This window comes from Fundulus heteroclitus, chromosome 7 (genome assembly GCF_011125445.2).
Source record: "Fundulus heteroclitus isolate FHET01 chromosome 7, MU-UCD_Fhet_4.1, whole genome shotgun sequence".
Lineage (NCBI taxonomy): Eukaryota > Metazoa > Chordata > Actinopteri > Cyprinodontiformes > Fundulidae > Fundulus > Fundulus heteroclitus.
Genome location: NC_046367.1, coordinates 21,803,336 through 21,831,012, shown reverse-complemented (window position 1 = coordinate 21,831,012; position 27,677 = coordinate 21,803,336). Strand labels below are relative to the sequence as shown.

The following is a 27,677-nucleotide window of genomic DNA, read 5'->3' as shown; positions in this document are numbered from 1 at the left end:
GAAATTCACCTACAAAGACCCTTGCATGCCAGAGGCTGGAAATCACAGCAAAGTCGAACAAAATCCATCCAGAATGGATACAGAGGAAAGGGATGTAAAAGATTAGATGAGCAGTCAAAGGATTATCTTTTAGGTGATTTGGAAAGCATTATCTTATAATAGGACTAGCAACTGGATTTGGGTCCAGAGACTGCTTCTATGTGTTATTTATTTATTATTCACATTTATAACAATATCTGCACAAGGCAACACTTTTTTTTAATTTTTTTTTTTATGAAACATCACTGTTTCATTCTGCAAGAATATAGAGTGGTAAGTAATAACCGAGTTCAGGATCATAAAGCAGAATGGTTTAAACTCAGCAGGGGAAATATTATTTTCAGAGTAATCGCCATGTCCAGCATCGGCTCCATTGGATGGCTCAGAGCATCAATTATGAATGGGGCGAGATGAATATACATGAGGCTGCTTCCCACAATTTAATTTGAAACTGAGAAAAAAGAAATGACACCTAGCTTTAAGGTGCATTTCTGCATATTGTCTTGCTATAGAAAAGACCTCTACTCCATGGTATGTATCATAAAGAGAAAGTAGGGATGTTAGGAGGTTTGAGGGCAGACAACTTGAAGACAAGATGGTATTTCACGATTTAAGAGCTCAGTTGAGTGCAAGGATGCCAGCTTTTGAGGTAGAATCACTCGGGGCAACAGTGGGTCAGTATTGTTGAGCAATGGATGATATTTGGTCTCTTTTCTTTTCTCTGAGCACCAAACTGCCCTATGGCACAACCCATCCCAAGTTTTTTCTGCTAACATTGTAAGTAAATAATTTTATACTAGATCTAGGTCACTGCTCTTTTTGAGCACACAGTTTGGTCGCACACCATGTTGCTCTACACCTTCATCCCTTACCTTATTTTGGTCTCTTTATCTTTTTTATGAGTCAATATTAAAACTTAGGAAAACTTAAAAATTAAATACAAAATATACTCAGCATAGATTTTATGCCCCCTGCAAGGGTAAGTGAGTGGACAATGAATGGATAGAATATACTTGCAGCTTTATGTATATGCCTATCCTGTCGGTAAATTTAACATTCAATTATACCTCTCCTTAAATGTGCTGTCTTTTTTGGTTTATTAATTCATTTATTTATTTGGTGTGGTGTTCTCTGGATAGCAAACAATAACCTTTGCACAATAGATCATTTTCTTCCCCACATTTGTTTGAATAAAAAGGAGAATTTACCCAAACAAACTCCTGATTCGTTTTGGAAAACTCTATGTCCCAGTTCTGTGACATAAATAACAGGTTTTCCACAGACCAAGTATCTATCAAGTAGAAGATCTCTGAAGAAAAATTTGTAGTTGCAATGGCTGTTGTCCCACCAGCACACTCATAAGGTTTTCATAAGTAGTATCTCTCAGGGATAAATTACTAGTCTGGAACGGCTCTAATAGAGGGCTTTTTCTGGGGCAGGGTTAACAGGTCTAAAGTAAACCAATCAGAGAAACTGAGGACATGACATAAAAAGGCACAATCAGACTTTTCACAATTTTTCAACATTTCACAATATAATTCAACATGGCAAGCCGCGGTCGGGCGGAGACTTTGGTGAATGATTCTTTTTAAAACAGAAGAAAGTGGACTAGCAAGCGAACGCTCGTAGTAGCGGCCATCTTGTTTGTTTTGGCTGAGGGATTTTCTGCCGCTGCACGTCACTCAACATGGAACGTCCGTCCACGCCTGTAATGGATGGGTATCAGGAAAGAGGACTCTATGGGAGCAGCTCCAGTCTCAGTTCACCGTATAGCAAGGTGAAAATGAAACTGAGTCTGGATGGCCAGGCTAGTAAATTACAGCCTAGCAAGAAAACACACTACACTTGACATTCAGACTTTTGTTCTTATTAACATACAGGATACTTTAAGCAGTTTTAATTAGCTTTGCGCAGTTTAAAGTTCAAAGCACTTTATACCAACATAAGGGTTGTACATTATGAATGGAGACATACTTAAAGAACAATTACCAAATACAGTTTTAATAGTGGTTTAATTTTTAACTTAGTATACTAATACTGTACAAGTACTATGGAAATCATCAAATCCGGTGACCATTTAATCATGGCTAGAAACATGAATAGAAGCAAAAGCAAAGAACTGCATTGCTTCAATTGTCCCTTATATAAATAATCTTAGGATCTCTGGGTTTTGGCAGCTCATCAACATTTTCAAATTCTTCACAATGTAAGACCTTCACATCATCTACCCCCAATTAACACTAAACATTAAGAAATCTTTTATTCCCAGTAACTCATCATTCCCTTATAAATAACTATGAGCATAATGCCTTCATGTCTGTATGGTTTGAATATTTTCCTTTCTAGAGCTGGTATGTCGGATCTGTCCAATAGACAATTTCTGGACAGACATCACACACATCAGAAACAACATCACTATAAGTGGAATGCACAACAGTTGGTTTGGGGAAGGGTTGTCTCCATGCTAGACCTATGTTTAGCGTTCTGCATACATCTAGACATTTTCCTCCTGTTGTCCTTAATAGCAACAACATTATGAGCATGATGCGAATTGTAGGAAATGTTTTTTCTCTTTGACTCACTCCAACTCATATTATCGCACATCATTTTTCTAGTTTTGTTTTGCCGTTCCTTTCATGCTTCCATGAATTTGCTTCTGCAAATTACTTCAGCTTAGCCAGAACCAATCATTGAGTGCAATAATGACAAATGTCTGGGAGAGACTGAACAGCACAGAATGATCGAAAAGCACAGAATGTTAGCTTCTGCACATTTGCTCAGAAGAACAACGGAACAGGCGTCTGATGAATGGTGCTTGACTTTAAACAGCTCAGTGTAGATCATGATAGCATAAGCTGAGTGGTAATGTGGGCTAGTGTTTGGAGCCAACTGTGCACAAGTCTGTCGGCTCACTGTGACTCACTGGAACGGTGTTTGTGCCTATGCCAGTGGTCATTGGTTTCATCCTCAGTCTTTAGGGAGCACAATCATTGAGTAGGAGGATGCCGTCTCTTTACTAGGAGCTGCTCAACTCAAAGCTGTTACGGTGGCTTGTGCTATTCTTTTATTTGTCATGAGTATTGATTGTCTCTTGCTGAGGCTTACATTTGTCTTTTATGCTCCAGTGTCGTCTTTTGTGCCAACAGCTTGATGCCGGGAGCTAGGGGAGAGGGAAGGAAAGGAAAGAGAAATGCCAAATGAGAGCTGAACTCTCTTTCAGCATGAAGTGGTTGAGAGAAAGGGAAGGAAAGCAATTTAGAAGGAATGCATCCATAGTGGAAGAAAGTCAGATACGCTGTGGATGAAAGAAGAGACAGAAGAGAGGGAAATGAACTCATAAGTTATTGTTATAGCTCTTCTCTGTCTCTGCTGGGTTTTTCTTTCCTTGTTCAAATTTCTCCTGACGGATGTCTTTACTCTTCTCTTTTGTGGGGCCAGTGTGATTTCTTATTTCTCCTGACCAGCAAAGATAAATGGTCTCAATTACTATCCCGATCTTAAAGCAATTACCAGCATAGATGTTACAGCTTAGTCATTCCCTCATGTCTTTTGTTGACAGCTGATTTTTTTTTTTTACTTTAAAAACGATCGGAGATCAGATTTCTGTGCTATTTATACAATCTTCCTTACAACTCATATCACTTCTTGCACTTCTTAGTGGTAAAAGCATGAATATGGGGTTCATTTTTGTCCTTTTGTCACTTTTTGGCTGTTTAGTTCAAGTTCAAATTCCAAGTGAAGACAAATAAATTTGTATTAATTTAATTGTTTTAATGCATTTAACATTGCTTAATTTAGCCTCACCTTGACCTTGAGCAAGTAATGTTTTTGTATTGTTTACAATAGACTTTAGCAAGAAAATGAACAGATTATTTCAATTACTTACATTTCAGTTTTTTCCCAGCTATTTAAAAATGCAGTCTAGTTGAGTTTATTCAAACTGGTAAAATGTTTTTGATCTAACTTTTTCGATCTCCCTCGTACTGAACATGAATATAGTGACAGTAAGGAGGAGAACACCCCATTTAACAGGACGAATCCTCCAGCATAACAAAGCTCAGTTTAACCGGCCATCTGTTGTAACCGACTGGGGGTTTGAGATGACAGAGCATACAAACGAAATACACTGAAGCACTTATCTAGGAGTGCCTTCTATCAAAAAATAAAGAGTTAATGGCAGCAGTAGCCCTTTGTCTAGGAGAGAAACAAAGCTAAGCATTTCAGCTCTTAGCTAGTTTTAAAATCTAAAGGATAGAAACAGTACAAGCAACTTGTCATCAGCTCCTTTAATTGCTTTGTTTAGGAGAGAGACAGAGGAGAAGAAAGACTTTTTCTCATCGTTAAGACAAAAATAAAAAAAATAGTTCATACTATAAATAACAGCAAATGAAGAGGAGCTGAAGAAGGAAGCAGAATGACAGAAAGTGGTCAGTATGTCCTACAGCACCCTAAGCCTATAGCAGCGTAACTATAGAGATAGGATAGGACAACCTAAGCCACCCACTCTACCAGCTTTATCAAAAGGAAAGGTGTAAGCGTTGTTTCAAAAGTAGACAGGGTGTCTCCTCAGAGACAAAAAATGGGAGCCAGTTCCACAGAACTTTAATACAGTATGTAATGATATGTTCTTGCCAATGGTAATACCAAGGTTGAAACTAGAAAATAGTGAACCACAATGAAATGTGGCTCAATGGGCTGCCAGGAAAATAGAAGAGCAGCCGTCAAAAACTAATCGCTTCAAAAGTTATGTGGGTGTTTGTGATTTCATTATTGATTTTTACATCATGATAATTAATGTGAGGGTCAGTAGTTTTCAACATTAGTGCTACAGAGGACATTGATTTATTATTGATGATTAATGGCCATCATGATTAATATCCATAGCAGTGCAGAATGTGCATGTGTAAGAAAACTGTGGCTATAATATCTACTCTCATGGTTACTGACAAGTCTTTGAAAGACTTGCCAGGTCCCCCCCTACACACTTATTCTAACTAAAAGAAGTACAACTTAAATAATTAGAAGTGCTGTGCATTCCACCCACACCTTGCATGTGCAAAACCTACATTTCATACAAACAGATCTATTGTTCTACTTACTCATTGGTTTGAAAATTCCCAGCACAACTTTATCCAGTTGTGTGAACGTCTAAAGTTATCGATATCCCGATCAAAATTATTTATGGCATGAGTAGTTTAAGAGTGAGCATTTGTCAATAGCGAGTCCCATTTCATTACTTGGTTAAAATAAATAACATATAAATGCAGTTATCCAAAAGTATTTTATTTAATCAGAATTACAATGTTTCAGTCTCTCCTATCCGTCTTTATGACAGACAAATATATTTTTTTATAACTGGAGTTTCTGCAGGACAGCCTTAACATGCTGCTCCATCATGAGGTTAACTCTGTTGGAAAAGTTATGATAATGTACTGACAAGACCACCTAAAAAGGCAGAGAGCTGTATCCTTTGTTTCCAAAGAGGAATTTCACTATCGCTGTTTTGCTTTTGCAACTTAAAAAAAAATACTAGGCTAACATTAGCTTTTCCTCTATTGTCTTACCCCATTGATAATTCAGCTTGTAACACATTTAAACACTAGGTAATTGTAGGACGACAAAACTGAACAGAAACAATGTGTTCTCCAAATATTTTCTTTCGAATTTTGCATTTTGATTTTGACACCAAAAGACTAAATGATAAATTTCTAGCTCACATTTATTCATCACTTAGTTAACCACAGCTGTGGTTAATTAAGCACAAGGCAGTAGCCATGTATGCTAGCGTATCAATGAACTCATGTTATGCAAGTCTTTATATGAATAAACGACGGAGATTTTGTGGAACATAATGCCCTGTACCATTCTTTGAAGCATGTGTTCCTTTTTTAATGCTCTTCCATTATGAATAATGTGTGTCCATCAGGGCTGGGAATCTTTAGTCCCTTCATGATTCAATTTCTATTCAGCAGGCTACCATTGATTGTTAATGCCAAAATACATTCTACAGATAAACAACCATACTCTGAAATTAAATTTCTCAGACCAAATAATTTAAATAGAGAATACACTAAATACAAACTATTCTGTTTGACAAGCTCTGAAGATCAAGGTTGTGGACCTCTTACCTCCGAAGTAAAAAGCAGCTGACTTTATTCACAATGAGTCCAACATCTCTTACTTCGTCTATAACTAAAACCAAGTCCTTAGCAAACTGCTGTTTCTCTGCTACATTCTTATACAGCAGATTTATATTTAAATCCATGTGACTCTTTCACTGCTCTCATTCTGAGCACACAACCTAGTAGTCCCCAAGCCACCACGCCCACTTGAAATATTTAACTCTTAGATCAGATGCCGTCAGTTCAGACATCCTGCAAGACAAGGTGAGCCAACCATTTCAATAGTGTTGCATCAGATTAAGTAATGTTATTATTAGGCCATTTCTGTGATATTTGAATTGGTAGCAGTGGTGCATGTGAGCAAATTGTGCTATAGTGTCAACTTCATGAAAAGGTGATACTAGAAAGTTATGTACCTTACATTTATTACAATGGTTATTGACAGGAACACGTTTTTTTTAAATGATGTGAAATTTTGGCAGCACCAATCCTCCTTAAACCTCTTTTTTTTTAGTCTACGTGCGGTTTCGTTGCAGGCAGCTTTCCAGAAACATAGCTACAGCACAAGAAATATATTTTTTATTTTCATATTCAATAATTAGAATATTAGCGAAAAGTAAGTCAATTCACTGAGTGAAACAGATTATAGAGTTTAATCACACAGACTGAAATCCTCTATGGTCGGTATCATTCAAACTTTAAATGTGTTTCTTTCCATGCAGACCTGAATCAAATGGATAGACTGCCTCACTTGCATGCAGTAAAGCTCTGCAGAGGTCTGCTGATACTTGAGTCAGGTGTGTTGAAACACAGATGCATCTAAAATGTGCAGGACACCAGCCCTTGAGAATTGGAGTGTGAGACCATTGTTTTAGAGCTTTTATGTCTGTTAATAATGACGCTTTCCCATTTAAGATTAGATTAGAATATTATATCAAACCAAAAAAAATGTTTTTATACCACAATGTGGGCTGAATGAAAATTGTGTTTAACACCTGCTTAAAGGTTGTTATTTTTGAAAGGTACTTTTATGACAAACAGGCCTCATTTGGGTGCATATTCTAATTTAATGAATATAACTGTACCATTTATTGTTATTTTGATTTTGATATTTATGTATACAAATACAGAACAACCACCAGGGTAATTTAGTACTAGCGTTCAAAGGTTTGTGATTGTCGTGGGCAAAAAGAATAAATAAAGGCTATGATTCATCCAGAATCAAAAATATAAATAAAGATAGCAAAGGTAGGCTTTGAAATGACTGCATTGACCTCACATCTAGAGAAAACCCTCGATCGGTTGAAAAACGAAATGTGTTCTTCATTCCTGTAGTCTGTTGGTGGTTTTATGCATAAATATGCAGACACATTTTGCACATTAATTGACATCTAATAGCTGTAAAGTTTGTTCCTTATGTTGTAAATTTTAGCTTACAGCACAAGCGCCTACTCTTATTTTTGTTTTTGTATATTTTTTTACCCTTATTTGTATCTGTGTTCTTCCATTTATGTTTCACTTGCTGCTTGGACGTTGTGAAGTTCCCCACTGAGGGACAGTAAAGGCTTTTTCTATTCTATTCTTAAACAGTTTTACAAGATGGAAAAGAGATTGCAAACAGTGGCGTGAACGTTATTTTTATGGTAACTAATTTTTTGCAGTTTTGAAACCTAAAAAAAGGTAGGCATTATACTAGTAACTGACCCATGACTAGGGGCAAAATAGTTGCAGCTTTGATTGGCCCTATGATAAAAGTAGCAAAAGAACAGTTCAATCTGAAAAACTCAGAGAAAGAAAATGGCAATTAGAAGGATTTTATTGACACAATAATTTAAGTCTTTGGCGCTCAGACCTCGGCAGGAACATTAATGCTGAATTATACTTTAATATGCATAAGTGGATGTATGAGAACAGGGATGTTCCCCCCAGGTCTGAAACTGGTGGTGGAGTGGAGATAGATGAAGTTTGTTCAGTCCATATGATGATCGATAAATGTCCAACTTGATAAACACAGGTTTGCATGAACTGTCCATGATGAGCAAGCTTGAAGCGACTGTGGAGAGGAAAAACTCAATTTTGGGAAGAAACCTCTGGCAGAACCGGGCCCAACATGGTGGTCTTCTGCCGGACCAATACGAGGTGATAGGGAGTGCTGAAGACTGGGAGAAAACACTCTGATGATTGAGGATGAAGAACGTCTTGGAAGCTAGATGAACTCAGCTACGATGGTGGAGAAGGGGTTGGGGGTGGGTTGAATCGGACATCTGATTCGAAATCAGACATGATGCAATGCTGTTGCGCTTGCTGGTTAGCAGGCTGAGACGTGGATTTGAAGTTGCTTTTAAGATGAGCGCGGGATGCTGATTGGGCTTCATGGAGGTGCGGTCCGAAGCTGATTGGCTCACATCAGAGGCGGATCGGACTCTGATTGGACGGCAGCAGGCGATGAGTTTGTTCAATTGAACTTCTGCTTAAGCTCCATTTGTCTGAAATTATTATTATTATTATTATTATTATTATTATTATTATTATTATTATTATTATTATTATTATTATTATTATTATTATTATTATTTCATAAAGCTTGAAGAAAATAATAAAGTTTTTAAAAGTAGACATTCAATATCTTGTGTGTAGACATGCATAGCAGTGCTAAATATATAACAAAAGAATACATCACAATGTTATGAGCACTGCAAAAATCTTCCAAAATCAAAGATTTTTGTTACACATTTAGATTTTTTTTTAAAAGTGCTCATCGATTTCTACCTTTTTTCCCCCTTCATTTGAAAAAGCAGCCGTGCAAGATGGAGTGCCTCTGCATTTTGGCTTAATTTCCTTCACTCCATGTATGCCCTCTATCTACTTCACTGCTCAGGTGCTTGACCTAGTTTCAACTGCAGAGAGGTGGGAGCTGTTAGAACGTGACATCAACCCATTATCTTGTTGCTGTTACATTTACAGAGCACCTGCCGAGCAGCAGGATGTCTCACACTAACACCTTGTCTTACCTTTTATGTCTGTGTTCCAGCTTGTCACCAACTCTTGTCACAGTATCTAAATAGCATATTTTTTGCCGAGGGTAAACCTAAACAAGACTTCTCAAGCAACTGTTGCGTTTAGATTGAGAAGGGAAAGGATGACATTTCACTGTCAGAGCTTGCTCTGCGAGGTCAGGATGCCATAAGGGAAGTGTTGATGTCGCAGACATTGCAGTTCCCTTACCTAAAAATATTAGCAAGGGCATGAGAGGTGTGAATGAGTGTGCTGTTTGCATGACTCTGGCAGGGGGACTAATTAAGTCATCGCTGTAGTAAAAATTGATCAGACATAACCATTTTAGATTTAAATCTGGCAGCTGTTTTTTACAAGTATATGCCGGCGTTGTAGAGCCAATGCAACGGATGGTTCTTCTGACCTGATTTCGTGTGACAGGAAATTATTCGAGCATCCACACTTAAATTTTACACATGCACACCAGCTCGGTTTATCTCTATCATTCCCTTTAAATATCGCTCTGCTGCTCATCTACTATCCCTGTCATCACAAAGTGAACCTCAACAGCTCCTCTTGCTCTGTTATTTCATCTCCTCATGCTCATGTTTAAAAGCACTAGTGAAACAGTGGCTTTAGAACATTTCACAGAAGACTAGACGTGTTATATTGCCTTTAGACATGCAAGCACCATAATGCATCTTCAGCCACATGACTTTACACCCAGTTAAAATTATTTTACACTCATCCATCTCCCCTTCTCAATCAAATCATCAGTCTTTATTTATGAAGCTATTTTCTTAATCAACAATGGCAACGCAATGTGATTTGCTTTAAAGCAACATGGAACAAATCCACAAAACAAAAAGACAGCAAATAATGAATAAAATTGTCAGGCATCGGGTGATAAACCTAATGCACCAAAATGGTTATCAAACTGTGGTGACAGTTTTAAAAGACGGAGAAAATGCAATTGTTGCAATGAGGATAAGGAGACAAAAATGGTAATCCCAATGAGGGTTTAAACTAAGATCACAAACGCTAAAAATCAAAATAAAATCCACTTTTAACTCAAACAGCATAAAAATGATCAATCAAACCATAAAACTAAATAAATATAGTGAAACCAGATTTTAAGTACACTGTGTAAAAATACAATTTTCAGACACGAATGTTCGAGGAGTCAGAGTCTTGTAGAAGTGGAGCAAACCTATCTGTAGTTTCTGCCTGAGAGATAAGAACTCAAGGGTAAAAGAATTCAAGCAAATAGAGAGCAAGTGAAGAAAGCATCCAAGCAAGCGACAAGCACAGAAGCAGAAACAAAACAAACAAAAAAAAACTTTCACCACACATACATCTAGATTTCAAGAAAGTGATAAACAATCTAAGACTATGATTTTCCTGGCATTTAGCAAACAGAAAAGGTTTTGGTAATCCTAACTGATCTAAATAAAAGAAAAGATTACCGTATTTTTCAGACTATAAGTCACAATTTTTTTCATAGTTTGGCCATTCCTGAGACTTCTAGTTAAGTGTGACGTATATAATGTTTTTAAATGGTAATTCATGTTGACCAACATGAACCAAGGAGCAAACATTACCGTCTAATAGCCGCAAGAGGGCGCTCTATGCTTGGGAAAACTATATGCTGCTATTGTACCACTTAAAAATTAATTGAAACATTAACTTATAGACAACAAAGACTGAACACATGCTTGACTGTTGTTTCGCTGTTTCAGTAAGCATTCACGCAGCGGAGCGTTGCGTGGAGCAGCTCGAAGGAAACAGACCGTGACAGAACTTTCAGGGATGGAGTTGCTGGTTTGTTGTGATAATTTACCCCATTCAAAATCCCAGGTATGTCTAATAGAATCAGTGACCTTACCAGATTAAATGCCAGTTTTTTGTCTGGAATTACACAAAATAAATTTCTAAATAAGTGTGACTTATAGTCCGAAAACTAAGGTAGTCTGATTTGATGATGAAAGAATAAAGAAAAAAAATACTTTAAAACTACAGATGAAATTAGCCTATTGCAAAGGTAAATATAGAATAAATAAATGTCATTATTAAACAGTTGAAATCTAAATACAAAAGTACTCCCTTTTATGTAGGAAGGCTTTTCCAATGTCAATGGCTGCAATAAGAAAGTGATGCCTTAACAGGGGTTTTGGTATCATTAATACCTTTTTTCTGAATACCTGAGGAATCTGGTCAGCTTCTATAATAATAAACAAATATAAATATGTGGGTCCCATTCCCTCAGTAATTTTAGAAGTCATTGAAAGTACCTCAAAATCTATTCTAAAACTTACAGGGAGCCCTTGTAGATGTATGGAAACCTCATTCTGGTCTTTTTTGGCCATCATTCAGTTGAATTTTGGTATCACAACATAAAAAACTGAGAGGTGCAACTCAAGATAAATAAGATAGTATGTCATGAAACCAAAAGTAAAAACCACGGGGCTTTGCAGTCAGTAAATCAGAAATGCTCATGTATCGATTCATTAACACATAGTCGAAGCAAATGCTGTTCGTACCTACCATACAAAGTGGGGAAAGAAGAGCTCCTCAAGGAACAAAGGAAAGGTGGGGTCTGTTGTTGGCTGGAGACAACATGCCTATGTGTTCCAGTCAATCAAGATATGCTGCAGTATAGCTCTGAAAATAAACAAAGAAAAACTAGAGGTACTTTTAGACCTACCATAGGTGTGGAAAAACACCCTTAAAATCCAAAGTGCTCTTACTCAGATGAAGTGACTCTCGCTTTTTACTGTGCTAGAGGCCAATCTGGGTGCTGGCTAGGTTGCCCTTTCATAGTTTTATCTTTGCAGGTTTTGGTCGTTTCAACTTCTTCCAGGTACATAATGGTAAGTTCCCCCTGGTGATGTTCGACCACATGTCAATTCATAGCTGCCATCTTTACTTGAGCTACTTAAGTTTTAAAAACAGGACCGCACAGTGGATGTGGGTTCAGCTTTTGAAAGGGGCTGAAGTGCTCATCATATGGCAGACATTACAAAAAAGAGCATATAGTTGCAAAGGGAAACATGCCTCAATCCATCTATATATCCAATTTCTATAACCGCTTTTCCATGCAGGGCAGCGGGGGGCCTGGTGGCTGCTTTCACCGCACAATGGGTGAGAAGCTAGGTGCACCTATATAGACTACCTTCACACTGCAGGCCTTGATGCTCAATTCAGATTTTTTTGCGAAATCAGATTTTTTGCGTGTCGATACGTATCGGATTCAGGACCACATATCCAAGTGGCCTGGGTCGCATTTGAAAAAAATCCGATCTGTGTTTTTCAGGCTACGTTCACAGTGCATGTAATGCTCAATTCCGATTTTTTTGTGAAATCGGATTTTTTGCATGGTCGTTCACATTTCCAAATATATGCGACTTGTATGTGATCTGCTGTGTGAACTTAATGCGTTCAACCGAAGTGTCCCGCATGCGCACTCAAGGACGCGATGACGCCACACATAGCAAGCGTCCTCAGTGTTTGCGGAAGTAAACATGGATTATAATGCTGGCGCGCATTTCGCGGTCATTAATTTATTTTCTAACCGGAGCTTTCTCTCCATTGACTGCTCTCCTCATTGTAGTCCGCTATGGGTGTCGTCTTTCTTCTCGCTTCTGCATAGCAGGACGCAGAATAGTGACGTTTGTCGAGTATCAGTGACGTACAGGTCGGATAAATGCAACCCAGCAGTACAGACACAGGTCACATTTGAAAAGATCAGATACGTATCGGATTCAGTACCACATATCCAAGTGACCTGGGTCGCAGTTGAAAAAATCCGATCTGTGTTGTTCAGACTGTCATAAAAAGGTCAGATACAGGTCGCATATGGGCAAAAAAATTGGAATTGGGTCACTTCAGGCTGCTGTGTGAACTTAGCCTTGGAGTCATATGCCAAAGTGAAAAAAATTTTTTTTAAACTTTGTCATTCATTACGAACAATTTTTGAACAATTAATTCAAGTAATTGCAAAGTCCTATTGTGAATCAGAAATTGTTCTGTAATTATGAAGCATTGAGTTTCCCTTCAGATGGGTTTTAAAAACGGCAGTCCTTAGATTAAGGCAATAACTTATTTTTAACAATGTTTTTCACTAACCAACTCATACTACTATTAAAAGAAAAGGTGGTACTGAAGTATGGATTTTCAAAGTGAGATTTTACAAAATGCTATTTAAAAAAAAATACACTGAAGGGGAAAAAACTCGTGAATTCTGCTTAGTGTGTAGACCTATTTGGGTTGAGGACATTACAAGAAGCATCACAAGTAAAACATTCACAAGAATAGAGCTGATTAGGTGGTATGTATCAAACGTTTTGCAGCAGAATACAAATAAACACCTTTGATGGAGGAATTTGATGAAAAATAAGAGCAAAAGGCAACAAGGAAACCTAAAATGTACAGACTCAAAGAACTATGATCATTTGCTTTATGCCTTATGTGATGTCACCCGAGACACGCATACATGGAAGCTTGTTTTTCGAAGGGTAAATTTTATCTTTTAAATTATGGATTACAGGCAACTAAAATAAATAGAACAAACTGACTAAGATACATTATTACATCTGTGTCCAACTATATCTACATGAAGTTTGATTCCACAAACACGCAAAAAATGTCTGGAAGCTTCACAAATGATGCAGACATTTAATTTAAAAGATAAAACGTCAGGCTGGTATGAATTTGATAAGTACTTTGGCATCGAGACAAAATTCTAATGTCTACTTACCATGTAGGATTCCTACCCTGTAAAAATGTTCTGGTCCTGAGCTAGATTTAACCTGCTATTACCTATTTAAGATTATTTCATATATTCCCCCTTTCTCGTGATATCTGATTTGTACATTGATTCTCTTTCGTCTTTTGCAAGTGGTATATTTAATGCAAGAATAACATATAAAAAAGCTAATTCAACCAGTCATAGAAATGACATTACTAACTCATATGCAGCAAAAGCATACAGTTCACATTTTGGGCTTTTATACCAGAGATGCACGATATATTGCAAATATATTGTCTTTGCCATATCATTGTCTCTGGAATGCAGTGTTTTGCTGGTTGTTATATTTCAGTAGTTAGACATTCCCATCCACATGTCAATAATATATATATATTTACCTTGCAGTAGATGCCTGTCACAGAGGATGGCATAGGTCAAATAGATAAATGGAAGAATTGCAATTACAGAAGAGAAAGTTAGTATGTGAGGTAAATGTGAATTTATTGCAACGGACACTATAATCACAACATTTTACTATAATGTCTTAATCTCATGGTTTTCTGGTGTTACGCAACCCCACACGACCACGTTTGTCTGCATATGTTGGGATGTGTAGGTGTCAAGCCGGACCAGGATCAGAAACTATACTTTAACTATACTATGTATATTTAATTTGGCAGCTGTTTTCAAATCCTTCTTGAGCACTTAACCTGTCACCGTGCCAAAATCCGCACTGCAGCAGCCTCTGCTCTTACGGTTTGTAGCTCTCCGTGTGTCAGAATTAACGCTCCACCTCTCCAGGAATCCTTCATTCGCTTGATCATTTTTCTTTCTCTTGCTCCCCCTACTGTATCTGTCCTTCTTCCATTTTCCATTCGGGTGTTCCGGCTTTTTCTCTTGTCCCCCCGTGCTACCCATCTCTCTTTTTAGAAAGCACTTTGAATTTGCCACATTTTCTGATTAAAATGTAGTGTGCAGTAATATACCTTTGCATATTCGTGTGTATTAATGGGAAAAGAGACTATGGGAGAGCAGCAGTGTAAGGAGGCGAGAAACATTGCGTCATGGGGGTGTGTTGAGCGGGAGGAGGGATGAACCGGCTGTCAGTCAGTGACGCCAGTGGAACACGTGCGTTGGCTGTGGCAGGGAAGACGTCGTGCAGCCCGTTATCTGGCTGTGGGCGAGAGGAGGCAGAGGCAGCCACAGCTCCCCTGATGCTGACGGGTTGATCGAGGGGTTGTACTGTATGTCTGTGTGGGAATGAATGTATATTTGTGTGCGTGCGTGCCAGTCTTGGACTGTGTGCATGTAGGGGCTGCATGAGCTGCAACCGGAGCTGCTGCTGCCGCACTTGGTGAATAATGCAGACAGGAGAACCGGAGTTTGAATGGCATGCAAGGAACCAGATTAATAATGCATAGTGCCGGTTACAAGCTCTGCATCAGATAGTTTTTTCTGAGACCTGTGGCTGCCTACAATCTGCCTGACTCACTGACTTTCGACCTACCTTTCTGCCTGCCTGACCAACGCAGCAATGTCTCACTACCATTTCATCAAATGTTGTAAGTAGCCATTCAGAGAATCTTCTTGTGCACTTGATGCCAATTCGGTTGAATTTGTCATTTTATACAGTCTCTGTCTTTTACTGATTGTCTTATTGTACTGATTCATATGCTTAAAATTATGATCACTATGCAGCTCTGGTCATCTGCTGCTCAGTGAAGCACAGTCCTAACTTCCAATGAGCATTTTTGTTCCCTTGGCTAGTGTGTGTGCTGTAAGTGGGTGTGTGAGCATGCTGCAGAGGAGCCGCTGCAGATGTGAAAAGTTGACCAGTGAATGCGGCAGGTAGCAGCATAAGAAAACGGGATGAAACAGAATTGCAGAGGTGCAGAACCCACGAGCGTTTGGCATGTTCACGAAGCATAGACAGACCAATGCAGAGAGTTAATCATTTTAGTCAGAGGGAAGGACAGATGGAGGAAGACTGGGGGTCGCACTGGAGCGAGAGAGACGGAATAGCAATGACTTCAAAAAGGAGATAAAAATGGGATGAGTGACATTGAGGAATGTGTCAAAAATATTGCAGAGGAGTGACAAGCCGGCTCAGAGAGGAATATGAGATGGATGGTCTTGAGTTTGAGTTGTAATGGCGAGAAAAAATTAGAGAATAAGGGATAAATTAGTTTTTCAACCAAGGTGATGCAGAGCTTAACATTCTCCCCATTACTTTAAGAGCCCTACCCTATACTTGTCCCGCACCTTAATCCGTCCCTGTTACTCCCCTGTGTTTAAATGGTTTGTTTTTCAGTGTGTTTGTATGTACATGTCTGCAGTTTTCTACATCAGTGTCCCGAGCCTTTGTCAGTGTTATTAGATGGAGCCTGCATGTTCAACGTGTAATCAATAACTAATAGCCTGGAGATGGGATGGCAGGGGAAGAAAGCTCATGCTTTCTCTCTCTCTCTCTGGCTCAACATTTCACTCTCATTCTTTCAGTTCTACTTCCGACCAGTCTTTCTGGCCGCCTCTCATTTTATCGTTTTATATTTATTAGTCTCCAGCAACTCATTACACAACAGGAATTGTGAGTGTGTGATCATTTTGTGTAGACAAAATATTTTTTGCACAAAGCTTAGATAAACCACATTTTAAATATTGTAAATCCGTTAATGATGAGGACAAATAATTCCTTAGTAATGCAGAGGTTGTGCGAGTTTTTAGAGCCTAAGAGATCAGCAAACTCTACTAAAACTTATAGTTCTGAGATATAATGTCTTGTTAAGGTATTTACACAACTCGAATGGTAAAAACTTTAAATGGACTGAACTCATAGCAGTTTTCCGGTCATACTGACCACTCAAAGCACTTTCCACTATAGTCACATTCACCCAATCGCACTCGCTAACGTGCACACATTCATAGACCAATGCGCAAATCAGCAGGCAACTTGGGGTAAAGTGCTTTGCCCAGGGGCACATTGACATGTGACAGGGGGAAGATGGAATCAAACCTACAACCTTTCCGATTGGAAAATGACTACTCTACCCATTGAGCCATGGTTGAAATGTTTCATAATTTGTCAACATACGGTAGCAAATAGTTATGAAGTGGAAGAAAAATTATACATGGTTTTCAAAGTTTTTGACAAATAATCTGAAATGCATTGTATGCATATTTGCCTTGGATTCTCACATGCTACTTACAAGATAAACAGACACCCAGACCATTGTGAACATTGTATGTATAAGCTGAATGTTTATTTTGTTTGCATAAGCTGCAAAGCAGGCAGTGGTTGTTGGAGATAGATGACTTAACTTTGTCCTTTTTTCTGGATATGGTAAAGACAAAAACGTCTCTTAAAAGCTTCCCATGCAAAAAAGAACTCTTCTCTTTTATTTGGAGGCTTATTGTCTAAACTAAACTCTGCTTCTAGCTAAATTTTTCCAGTTGCATTTCCAAATAGGAGTTTATATGAGCACAATTAAGGAATCATGTTTTAATGGTAATTTTGTTTTATCCACCATCCATCCATTGCCTATACTCCCTTGTCCTCGCAGGATCATTATGGCTCTTTCCAGTGGCCATTGAGAGGCAGGTGGGGTACCGCCTTGAACGGTCGCTAGTCCAACGGAGGATAACATAGGACAAACAACCATGAACGCCTACACTCATACCTAATGGCTATTTAGAGAACCAGTTACCCCACAGTCATGTTTTCAGTCTGTGGGAGGAACCCTGAGAGAACCCTCAAATGCAAGGGGATAGCATGCAATCTCCATGCAGATAGTGGCAGTAAGACCTCTTCTAAGGTGGTCCTAATGCCAAAATGTATTGAAAGTGTTACATGTTTGTGCCTATTTTATGCAGGATAGAATTATCTAGTTCAGGTTTGATATTTTAGAGAATAGTATTTTACATTTTGAGCAATAGATTATCAAATGCTGTCCAGGCTCCAAAAAACATGGAAAATTATGTACACAGGTGATTACTAACTTTAGTAACCATGTCACCAATTTATTTTCTACCAAGTACCCACAAAGTACTATTTACCGCAATTGCCCACTAAGCGGCAGCAAGTCCAAGTAGCTTATTTATTTTGTGCTGCTTTAGTATGTTGCTTTTTGGACAATTTTCAATTAACTTGGCAACTTGCAGAGAAAAACTTACTTAAAGACTCACTTGTTCTTTGAAAGTATAAATATGGTATCCACCATGAGATACTTTCAGAGTTGAGAGCACAGTTCCGGGGCTGCAGAGCTGACACCAGGTTAAGAGCTGATTGTCAGAGATACGAACTACGATTACTGCCAATTTTCATAGAAAACAGTAATTCCCTGTCCAACTAGGGCAACAAATTGGAAGCACTTGTAAAGATCAATTGCAAGTATCCCGGATGCAACCTGGTATGCCTTATTGAGTTCTGTCTGGATAGTAACCTGGAGCAATAGAGTGTGGATATTACTGGCTTAGATTGTGTTATCCAGGTAAGATAATCGTTAAGGACAAAAGCTCTTTACAGCATCAAACTAATGTTGGTCAGGCTTAAGAGTCAAGATGCCCAGTTGTGTGGTTATTTATGTTAGCTTCCTGGGAATCCTGCAGTCTGTCTATGTTGCACTTTAATACTGTTCATCCTCAGATTTGCATTTTTGTCATCGGTTTAGTTTTCTGTTCAGCATTTTTGTTAATTATATATTCTGGTATTTGTTAGATTCAGTTCCTGTCCGGTTAGCTATGCTATTTAGTATTTTAGTAGTTTAGTTAGAGCTTTAGTTTATGCTTGCCTTTCTTTAGTTAGTTCATGCTCAGTATTTATATTTATGATTCTTGTGATTATTAGATTTGGTTCCAGTTAGCTCCGGATATTTATTGAGTAGTTCTGTTGGTTCTGTTTTTCCTTAGTTTAGTTTGATATTTACTCCATGTCTGGTCATTATCTTGTTCCCTATTAGATTCAGTTTTCCCTCTGCTCCAGTCAGGCAAGGGATTCTTAAGAGCAGGACCAAAATGCAGACAGGAAGGCAGGAGTAACTTGGTGAGTAAAATAAGTTAAGAAAAACTAAAAAGCAAAAACTCACTGATGACAGCAGAGAAGCATAAACCAGCATGAATACAAATAAGCTAGGCTAGGCTTGGTTTGGAGAAAACAGGCTTGTCAAAGCAAACATTATAATCCAGCAGGGAGCAAATTAAAAATGGGAGTTTAAATAGCAGGGGAAAAAGGTGGGAACCATGACTGTGATGACAAGGCAGCAGGTGAACTGAATACATTTAATTTGTTGTGGCTATGGCAGGTGACAAACTGTAACAAACATGAATGGAGCTGGATGGATATACAAGGACATAATATGACTGAAAACACGAACACAGGACTCCAAGTATAAATTAATGCAAGAAAAAACTAGAACACATAAAGTAAGACAATACAGTAACTAGGAAAAAACATCTAAGAAGTCTAAAACGTGAAACTTATTGCAAAACATAAACAGCAAAACTAATAACTGAGTATAGTAATACTATAGAACATAATAAATGACAAAAAAATATTAATCTAAATCAAAACCATATCCATATTCCTCCAAATAATAACAGCTTCTGACAGTTCTTTGCGCTCTTTTCCTCTGTTAATTAGATCTCATTCTCCTCACCTATTAGCGCCACTTGCTACTGCTCCCCTTTCCCCTCCTATATATTGTCAGTCCAGCCACTTAGTAGTTTTCAGGTCCTAATCTTCATTCATCAAACTACCCTGTTCTGGCCATCTTCGCTGTATTCCTGTTTCCCTGTCATTCCTGTAAGCCTTGTTTCCTATTAAAATCATCTTCAACTCATGCACCACCCAAGCTCTTGTCTGTGCTTTGGTCTGGCTCCTAACACCCTGACAGTAGGCTGTATTATATACAAAGGAAGTTCAGCCACATGGTCGCCATTGTTGTGTACATCCCACCACGAGCTACTGTGTTAATCAAATGTTACGTCATTCACAAAACTGTAACCAGAGTGCAGGTGCAACACCATGAAAAATAATTGTCATGTTTGATGATTTTAAACATGTCATGCAGGTTTGCACAATATATTGACTGTCCTACAAGAGAAAACAATATAGTGGATCTCTTGCATGTAAATATTAAAGATGTCACTGCAGCCATACCACTGCTAGGTAGACCAAAGCACAACCTGTTCAAAATCTAGCCCTCCCATATCCCCTATGCACGAAGGCAATATTCAGAAAGTCGACATCTGAGGTGATAGAAACATTGAAGGATTGGTTTGGGTGCATAGACTAGAATGTGCTGATAGAGGCTCATGGTTATGATTGAGAAGATGTAGCTTGTGCAATTAAGAACATGGTGGACTGTACTGTCCACCATGTTCTTACTGTCTGTAATACATTACAGACTACATGAACTTTTACAGGAATAATGCCATCTTAGGATAGTTTGCTGCTTCCCGGATAAAAAAAAAAAAAAACAACAACCTTGGATTAACAGGGACATCAAGAATCTTTTGAATAGAAAGAAACAGGCCTTCAGAAAAGCCTACAGGGAAAAGATCAGATTCACTCACCAAGAACTGACACCTCAAGGTCAACTAACTGGTCATGTACAGAGTACATGTACAAAGTGGTTGGACCTGATGGTGTGTGCCCCAGGCTGCTGAAGGACTGTTCAGCTCAACTGGCTGGTTTCCCTGCAGTGCATCTTCAACAAAAGCATCCAGCTAAGTGAGGGTACTGTTTCTATGGAAGACATCTTGTCTCATGCCAGTCCCTGAGGTTAGGCAGTAGGCTGGGATGAATGACTACATACTGGCTCTCACTTCCATCTGAGGAAAACCCTGGAGAGGCTTATTCTTTTTCACCTGAGGCCTCAGGTGAAGCATGCTCAGGACCCCTTCGGTTTATCTTTGAGGAGGACATTGGGGTTGAAGACGCAGTAGTCTAAATGGTCCAGAGGTCTCATTCTCACCTGGAGGGTTCTAGTGGTCATGTTAGAGCAATGGTCTTAGAATTGTTTATGAGACTAATGTCCATTCTTCTCTACTGCATTTAACACTATTAGACCTGATATTCTGGGAAATAAAATGGAGGGAATGGAGGTGGACTATCTGAAGCAATGTCTGCAGTTTGTTTGGTTGCAGAGCCGGGTATCTGAGACAGTCATGAGCAGTATGGTGACCCCACAATGTACAGCACCAGCACTGTTCCTCATCACCCTGTACAGGTCTGAATTCCAGTGCCACTCTGGTACTTGCCATGTCCAGAAGTACACTGAAGACATCGCCATCATGGCCTATAACCGAAATTGTGGGGAAGGGCAAGTACATTTTGTCAGCATCTCTTGCAATTGGAGTTCCAGAAACCACTTCTAAGTGAACTACCAAAATCATTTTCCATAGGTCTAAGGCAAGGCATGGCAAGTTATTTATAACTTCCTCAAGTAAGCACTTTTTTAGTAACAAGATGATTCAAAGTGCTGTACATGAACAGAAAAAAACATTACAGAGGTAAATATTACATAGGAAAAGACAGACATTACATTAACAAAGGAATAAGCTAAGTAAATCCTTGACTAGACTTTTTTCATACACTAACAAACAAACAGAAAGACTCAGTTAAGATCTAAGACTACCATCTCCCTGCCAGTCAAAATTCATGTGGTTCACATAGAAGTGGCTGGAACTTACAGGTACCTGAGTGTTTATATACACTGCTCAAAAAAATAACGGGAACACTTAAAAAAAACACAATGTAACTCCATGTCAATCACACTTCTGTGAAATCAAGCTGTTCACTTAAGAAGCAACACTGATTGACAATCAATTTCACCTGCTGGTGTGCAAAGGGAATAGACAACAGGTGGAAACTAGAGGCAATAAGCAAGACCCCCCCATAAAGGAGTGGTTCTGCAGGTGGTGACCACAGACCACTTCTCAGTTCCTCTGCTTTCTGCCTGATGTTTTGGTCACTTTTGAACGCTGGCGGGGCTTTCAGTCTAGAGGTAGCATGAGACGGAGTCTACAACCCACACAAGTGGCTCAGGTAGTGCAGCTCATCCAGGATGGCACATCAATGCCAGCTGTGGCAAGAAGGTTTGCTGTTTCTCTCAGCGTAGTGTCCAATTCATGGAGGTGCTACCAGGAGACAGGCCAGTACATCAGAAGATGTGGAGGAGAGCGTAGGAGGGCAACAACCCTGCAACAGGACCGCTGCATCCACCTTTGTGCAAAGAGGAACCAGAGCACTGCCAGAGCCCTGCAAAATGACCTCAAGTAGGCCACAAATGTGCATTTGTCTGCTGAAATGACCAGAAACATCCACAGGTGGGGGTTATGCTTACAGCCCAACACTGTGCAGGACGTTTGGCATTTGCCAGAGAACACCAAGATTGGCAAATTCACCACTGGCTCCCTGAGCTCTTCACAGATGAAAGCAGGTTCACACTGAGCATATGTGACAGACGTGACAGAGTCTGGAGATGCCGTGGAGAACGTTCTGCTGCCTGCACCATCCTCCAGCATGGCCGGTTTGGCAGTGAGTCAGTAATGGTGTGAGGTGGCATTTCTTTGGGGGGGATGCACAGCTCTCCATGTGCTCACAAGAGGTTGTCTGACTACCATTAGGTACAGAGATGAGATCCTCAGACCAACTGTGAGACCATATGCTGGTGCAATTGGCCCTGGGTTCCTCCTAGTAGCTGGAGTGTCAGCAGTTCCTGCAAGACAAAGGCATTGATGCTATGGACTGACCCGCCCGTTCCACAGTCCTGAATCCAATTGAGCATATCTGGGACATTATGTCTCTATCCATCCACCAATGCCACGTTGCACCACAGACTGTCCAGTAGTTGGTGGATGTGTTAGTCCAGATCTGGGAGGAGATCCCCCAGGAGACCATCCAACATCTCATCAGGAGCATGCCCATGCGTTGTAGGGAGGTCATACAGGCATGTAGAGGCCTCACCCACTACTGAGCCTCATTTTGACACGTTTTAAGGACATTACATCAACGTTGGATTCGCCCATAGTGTTTTTCTTCTTTAATTTTGAGTGTGTCCAAATCCATACCTCCATAGGTTAATAAATTGGATTTCTATTGATCATTTTTGTGTGTTTTTTGTTGTCAGCACATTCAACTATGTAAAGAACAAAGTATTTAACAAGAATACTTCATTCATTCAGATATAGGGAGTGTTTTTGTAGTGTGTTTAATTTGCCATAACTTGGACAAAATAATTTCCCTGTGGAGATCCAAAAATGTATTTTGAATCATGAAAAAGTGCTGCCACAAAAAACAATTCTAAGTTGGGGGAGGCTTTTTCAATGTTTTTGTAATGCTTTTGTAATGGAGTTGTCTGCCAGTTCGGCAAATAAGTATTTTCTTCTTCTGGCAACCAAATAGTGTAACTCAAAAACGACTTATTTTCTTACTTCAAAGTAAGAGTCTCAACAATAGATAAAGCGTTTCTAGCATAGAGTATTCACCTTCATATCTGGGATTCATAATAACAAGTTACACTTGCTTTACCAAGTCACATGCTAAAAAAAAACCTCTGTAGGGCTTTGTCAAAAGGCTTCACTCTGATGAGTAACAACATCACCCCAAGATTGTATGAGGCCCTAAGCAGAATTTAAATTGGGGGCCCACCTCCAGTTAAGTAGCTCATCCACCACATGAGTCATTTGATTGCCATTTTTAGTTCTGCTTTAGTGGGGGGTTGGCTAATGGGCTGGGCCAGCTGATTAACTTCCTGTTTGGAATGTACTCTTCATCAAATTTCCTACTCTTTTGTCTTTTTCGCCAGTTTCTCCTTTTTACATACCATTTACCATACAGTGGCATGAAATGCAGACACTAATAATTTATTCCCCAGTTTTAAGATTTTTTTTTATTTTGTTAAATCTCATAGCACTCGTTTTTCTGAAGAGAGTTCAAACAGGATGTTAACCAAACTGGTCATGCATTATAAAGTTATCACAGATTATAAAGGAAATATTCAGCCTACTGCATGCAGCAGGTCATGGCACATCTGAAAGCTCAGCTAACATGTTCTGCAAGTAAACTTTCTGGAAGGAACTATTCAAACCATTTACTTAAAGGAGCCGTAAGAAATAACCTTCTCTCATGTGGAGAGTGCCGTGTAGGTTGCCAAGTTAAGAGAGGCGTTGCACTGATAAATTCAAAATGATATCTAAAGACGATACAGCCAAAGTAAGTTGCTGTGCAAATACATTTGTCAAATGTTGCGTTCTGTTTTGGCAACCCTGGGAACTCTCATATGATTGGCTCAAAAACCAGGAAGTAAACACGGGTTAAATATGGTAACAAAGTAGTTCCATACTTTATCTCTAAGTTTGAAAGGTGAAAAACTTGACTAACAAATTGTTGATGGAGAGGACCGATTTTCTATAGAGAATGTTACTTCCATCTCAGGTAAAAAATTTAAATTATTTAGTTTGATTTTACTTTATATTTTGTACTTATTGCTCCTTTTATCATTCACATTTTTTATTAAAAAAATGTTAATTTAATTACATTTTCATCTTCTTTGGGTGCTATTTTTATTCAACGAAATCCAAACTGAAACTAAATTCAAATCTAAACTGCACCAAGTTCCTCTTATGTGTGGCTTGTTATGTGCAGGAAAACAAGGGTAGCCTTGAACACTTCTTTGCTTTTCAGCAATATAACTACATTCAGATTTCCTGGAAGCGTTATATTTGCATCAATCTTAGTGTCATATGAGCCAAATATTATAATAGTAAATTGTGGAAAAGGAAAAAAATGGAATTGTTTATTGATTCTGGAATATTTACTACACATTTTAATTTACACCATCCCTGAAGGGCCAGTTATGGTAATTAAACAATACTAGAGCAGTATGCTGGTAAAGATTCTCAGTCATCCATGTCCAGTTGCTTTGTTTTTTACTCTTTTTGGAATACTAGAGCAGGTATCACTGTGCCTACTACCCTGTCATTGTTGGTGTTAGCCTTATTAAAGGTTATGTTCAGCAGAGATTTTGTTTTGTGATTTTGAGATTTGATTTTGGCTCCAAATTACAATACATTACATATTTATTGTATTAGCAAGACCTTTTATTGCAAAACAAAACATATTACAAAATGATGTCATTCGGTTTAAGCGACAAAATGTAAAAATGTGCCCTTTGAGTTTGAATAATTACAAAATGTCTGATCTGCTGAAATTAAAACTGTAGCAAAACTACAATCAGCATAATTAGGGAAACAATTTTCACATTAGACTTATCACTTCATGTCTTGCCTTCTTCAAGCTCCAAGCTAACATTTTCCTCCTCCCCCCCACCCCCCTCTTTTGTTCTTCATGCTGGGAGAGAGCAGCTCCAGCAGCATTTCTCCCACTGTGGAGTACATGTGTGAACAGCAACTGCTGAGCAGCTGAGCACATCTTTTTGAAAAAACTATAATGCTTGAGAAATATGCCTGTAATTCTGTGAAATCCTACTCATCATGACTTTCAGTACACTTTCAACTTTTTTTGCAACTCATTTTGAAGACCCTTATGATAAGGTTTGGTATATCAGTAATTAAAATAGTTTATTCCCAAACAGATTTGAAAAATCTATTGTTTTAGTTAGGAGGAAATATGGTGCAATGGTATAGCAAATACACATGCACACAACAACTAATACTTAATTGAAGCACCTTCCTTATTCTGTCGTTTTAGTAGGGGTCAAAGACCTTGAAATATTTGATCATATCATCTTGCATAAAATCTGCAATTCTACCATATTATGAGAACCAGGGATTCACGGATATGAAGATTTAGGCCGATATCGATATTAATATTGCTGTTATATCCGATAATTGATGTATGTGTGTGTGTACATATATATATATATATATATATATATATATATATATATATATATATATATATATATATATACACACACACACACATTTCTGGGACGATCAACCTTTGCACAATTTTGTAATGACTGAAAGCTATGCTGACGCGGTTTAGCAATTAAAGACCAATTATTATACCAATTATATGGGGCGATGTGGCACAGAGGTTAGGGAGTTCCTCTTGCAACCGGCGGGTTGCTGGTTTGATCCCCTGCACTGACTGTCTCTGTTGTTGTGTCCTTGGGCAAGACACTTCACCCGCACTGCCTACTGGCAGTGGTCAGATGGCCAGATGTGCCGTTTCATGGCAGCCTTGTCTCTGTCAGTCTGCCCCAGGGCAGCTGTAGCTACTAACATAGCTCACCACCGTCAGGGTGTGAATGTGTGCGTGAATGACTGAACTGTAGTGTGAAGCACTTTGGAGGTCATCAAGACTAGTTAAAGCGCTATACAAGTACAAGCCATTTACCATTAAAGAGTTGCTGTGTATATTTGACACACATTATTTTTTGCAATTAGCACATATTGGACAAATTCCAGTGAAGTGTGCTGAGGCCAAACAGATTACTGGACCCTTTGGTGGTTCCTAACAGCAGTGGCAAAGCATTAAAAATAAAAAGATATGACATGCCACAAATGTGTTTAATCTTAAAGGAAAATGTTTATCCATATTGTGTGAAATATTGTATATCAATAACAAGCTCAATTCCACTTTCTGCTTCCTTTGGTTTCACGTTGCTGGCTTGTTTTGTGATTTATGAATGAACAGAGGCAGCTCAAAGACTGGCTAGTATTTAGGGGTTTATAATGGAGATGTTTTGTGAAAGACGCTGCTGTAACATGTAGAACACAACCAGGACTTGTCAATAGGTCCTGCAGTTCCTTCAGTGTTGATGTTGTCCTCTTGCCAGCCTGTTTTGTATGTTCATCAGTTTTGGAGAAGCTGATGAAAAAGAAGAGTAAAATGTTTCTGGATATATCTGATTTGCATAAGCTATTTATTATTTAATTTGCCCTTTCCCCTAGCCTTTACTAAAAGCCAGCAAGTGAGCAAATGTCAACAAAATCCTACCAAGATTAATAAACTTTATTTCTGGTTAATCAAACACACTCTATTTCATTTTAGGTGTGTAACAAAGCACACTAAATTGTGTAACTGGATAAAAAGATACTGCAACAAAGTATAGACAAAGCAGAGTGCAAGCCATTGCCACTGGTTTATTGCTCAGTTTTAATTTTTCATTTCTCCCTAAGATATGTGTTTTAGTTTAATTGTACAGGGTATGTATAACATCAAAGTTGGAAAAGTTTTTGAGAAAATGTATCATCTATTTTTTTTACACCACAAAGACATTGTACTTTAACAGGATTGTGTACACTATCCCTGGTCATTTCTATTATGCATTTGGCTTTATCTTTGATCTCTGTGAAACTACCACAACCTTGCAAACCAAAAAGAAATCTAATTTACAAATTGTGAATATTTTACTTTTTTCAAAAAGTTTTACGCAGTTCACATGCTGTATTTATAAGGTACTGGATGACTTTTCTGCTTTTGATGCTTTAGATAAATATTCGAGAATGGGGTCCTACTGCTGTTTTTAGGGATCTATATCAAAGGCTTCTGAATTTAACCAATAACTCTTTCTTGGTTGGATTGTGAGTGAGAGGGAATTAAACAAATATGATTTTGTTAAAATGAACAGCAAAGTAATTTCAATTGGAAATGCTGTAGGTTCAGTCTGTATCTTTTTTTTAACATTTTACATTATGTGTGCATATGATCTGTGTCACAAGCCAAGGTACAGTTAAAAATGATACAGTTGAAGCATCTGGCATCAGCAGTGTAATAATGAGCTTTACCCTCTCACACACCCCTC

The 27,677-nt window shown here is 38.6% G+C and overlaps 1 protein-coding gene across 1 annotated transcript in view; it reads left to right on the top strand.

The window, feature by feature from the left end:
- Positions 1–15,030: 15,030 nt before the first annotated feature.
- myo16 (myosin XVI) overlaps positions 15,031–27,677 on the top strand; it is a 94,372-nt gene continuing 81,725 nt past the window's right edge. The window contains exon 1 of the mRNA XM_036139749.1: positions 15,031–15,464. Within this exon, the coding sequence (XP_035995642.1) occupies positions 15,437–15,464 (28 nt within the window). The 5' untranslated portion in view covers positions 15,031–15,436. The remainder of the gene's footprint in view (positions 15,465–27,677) is intronic.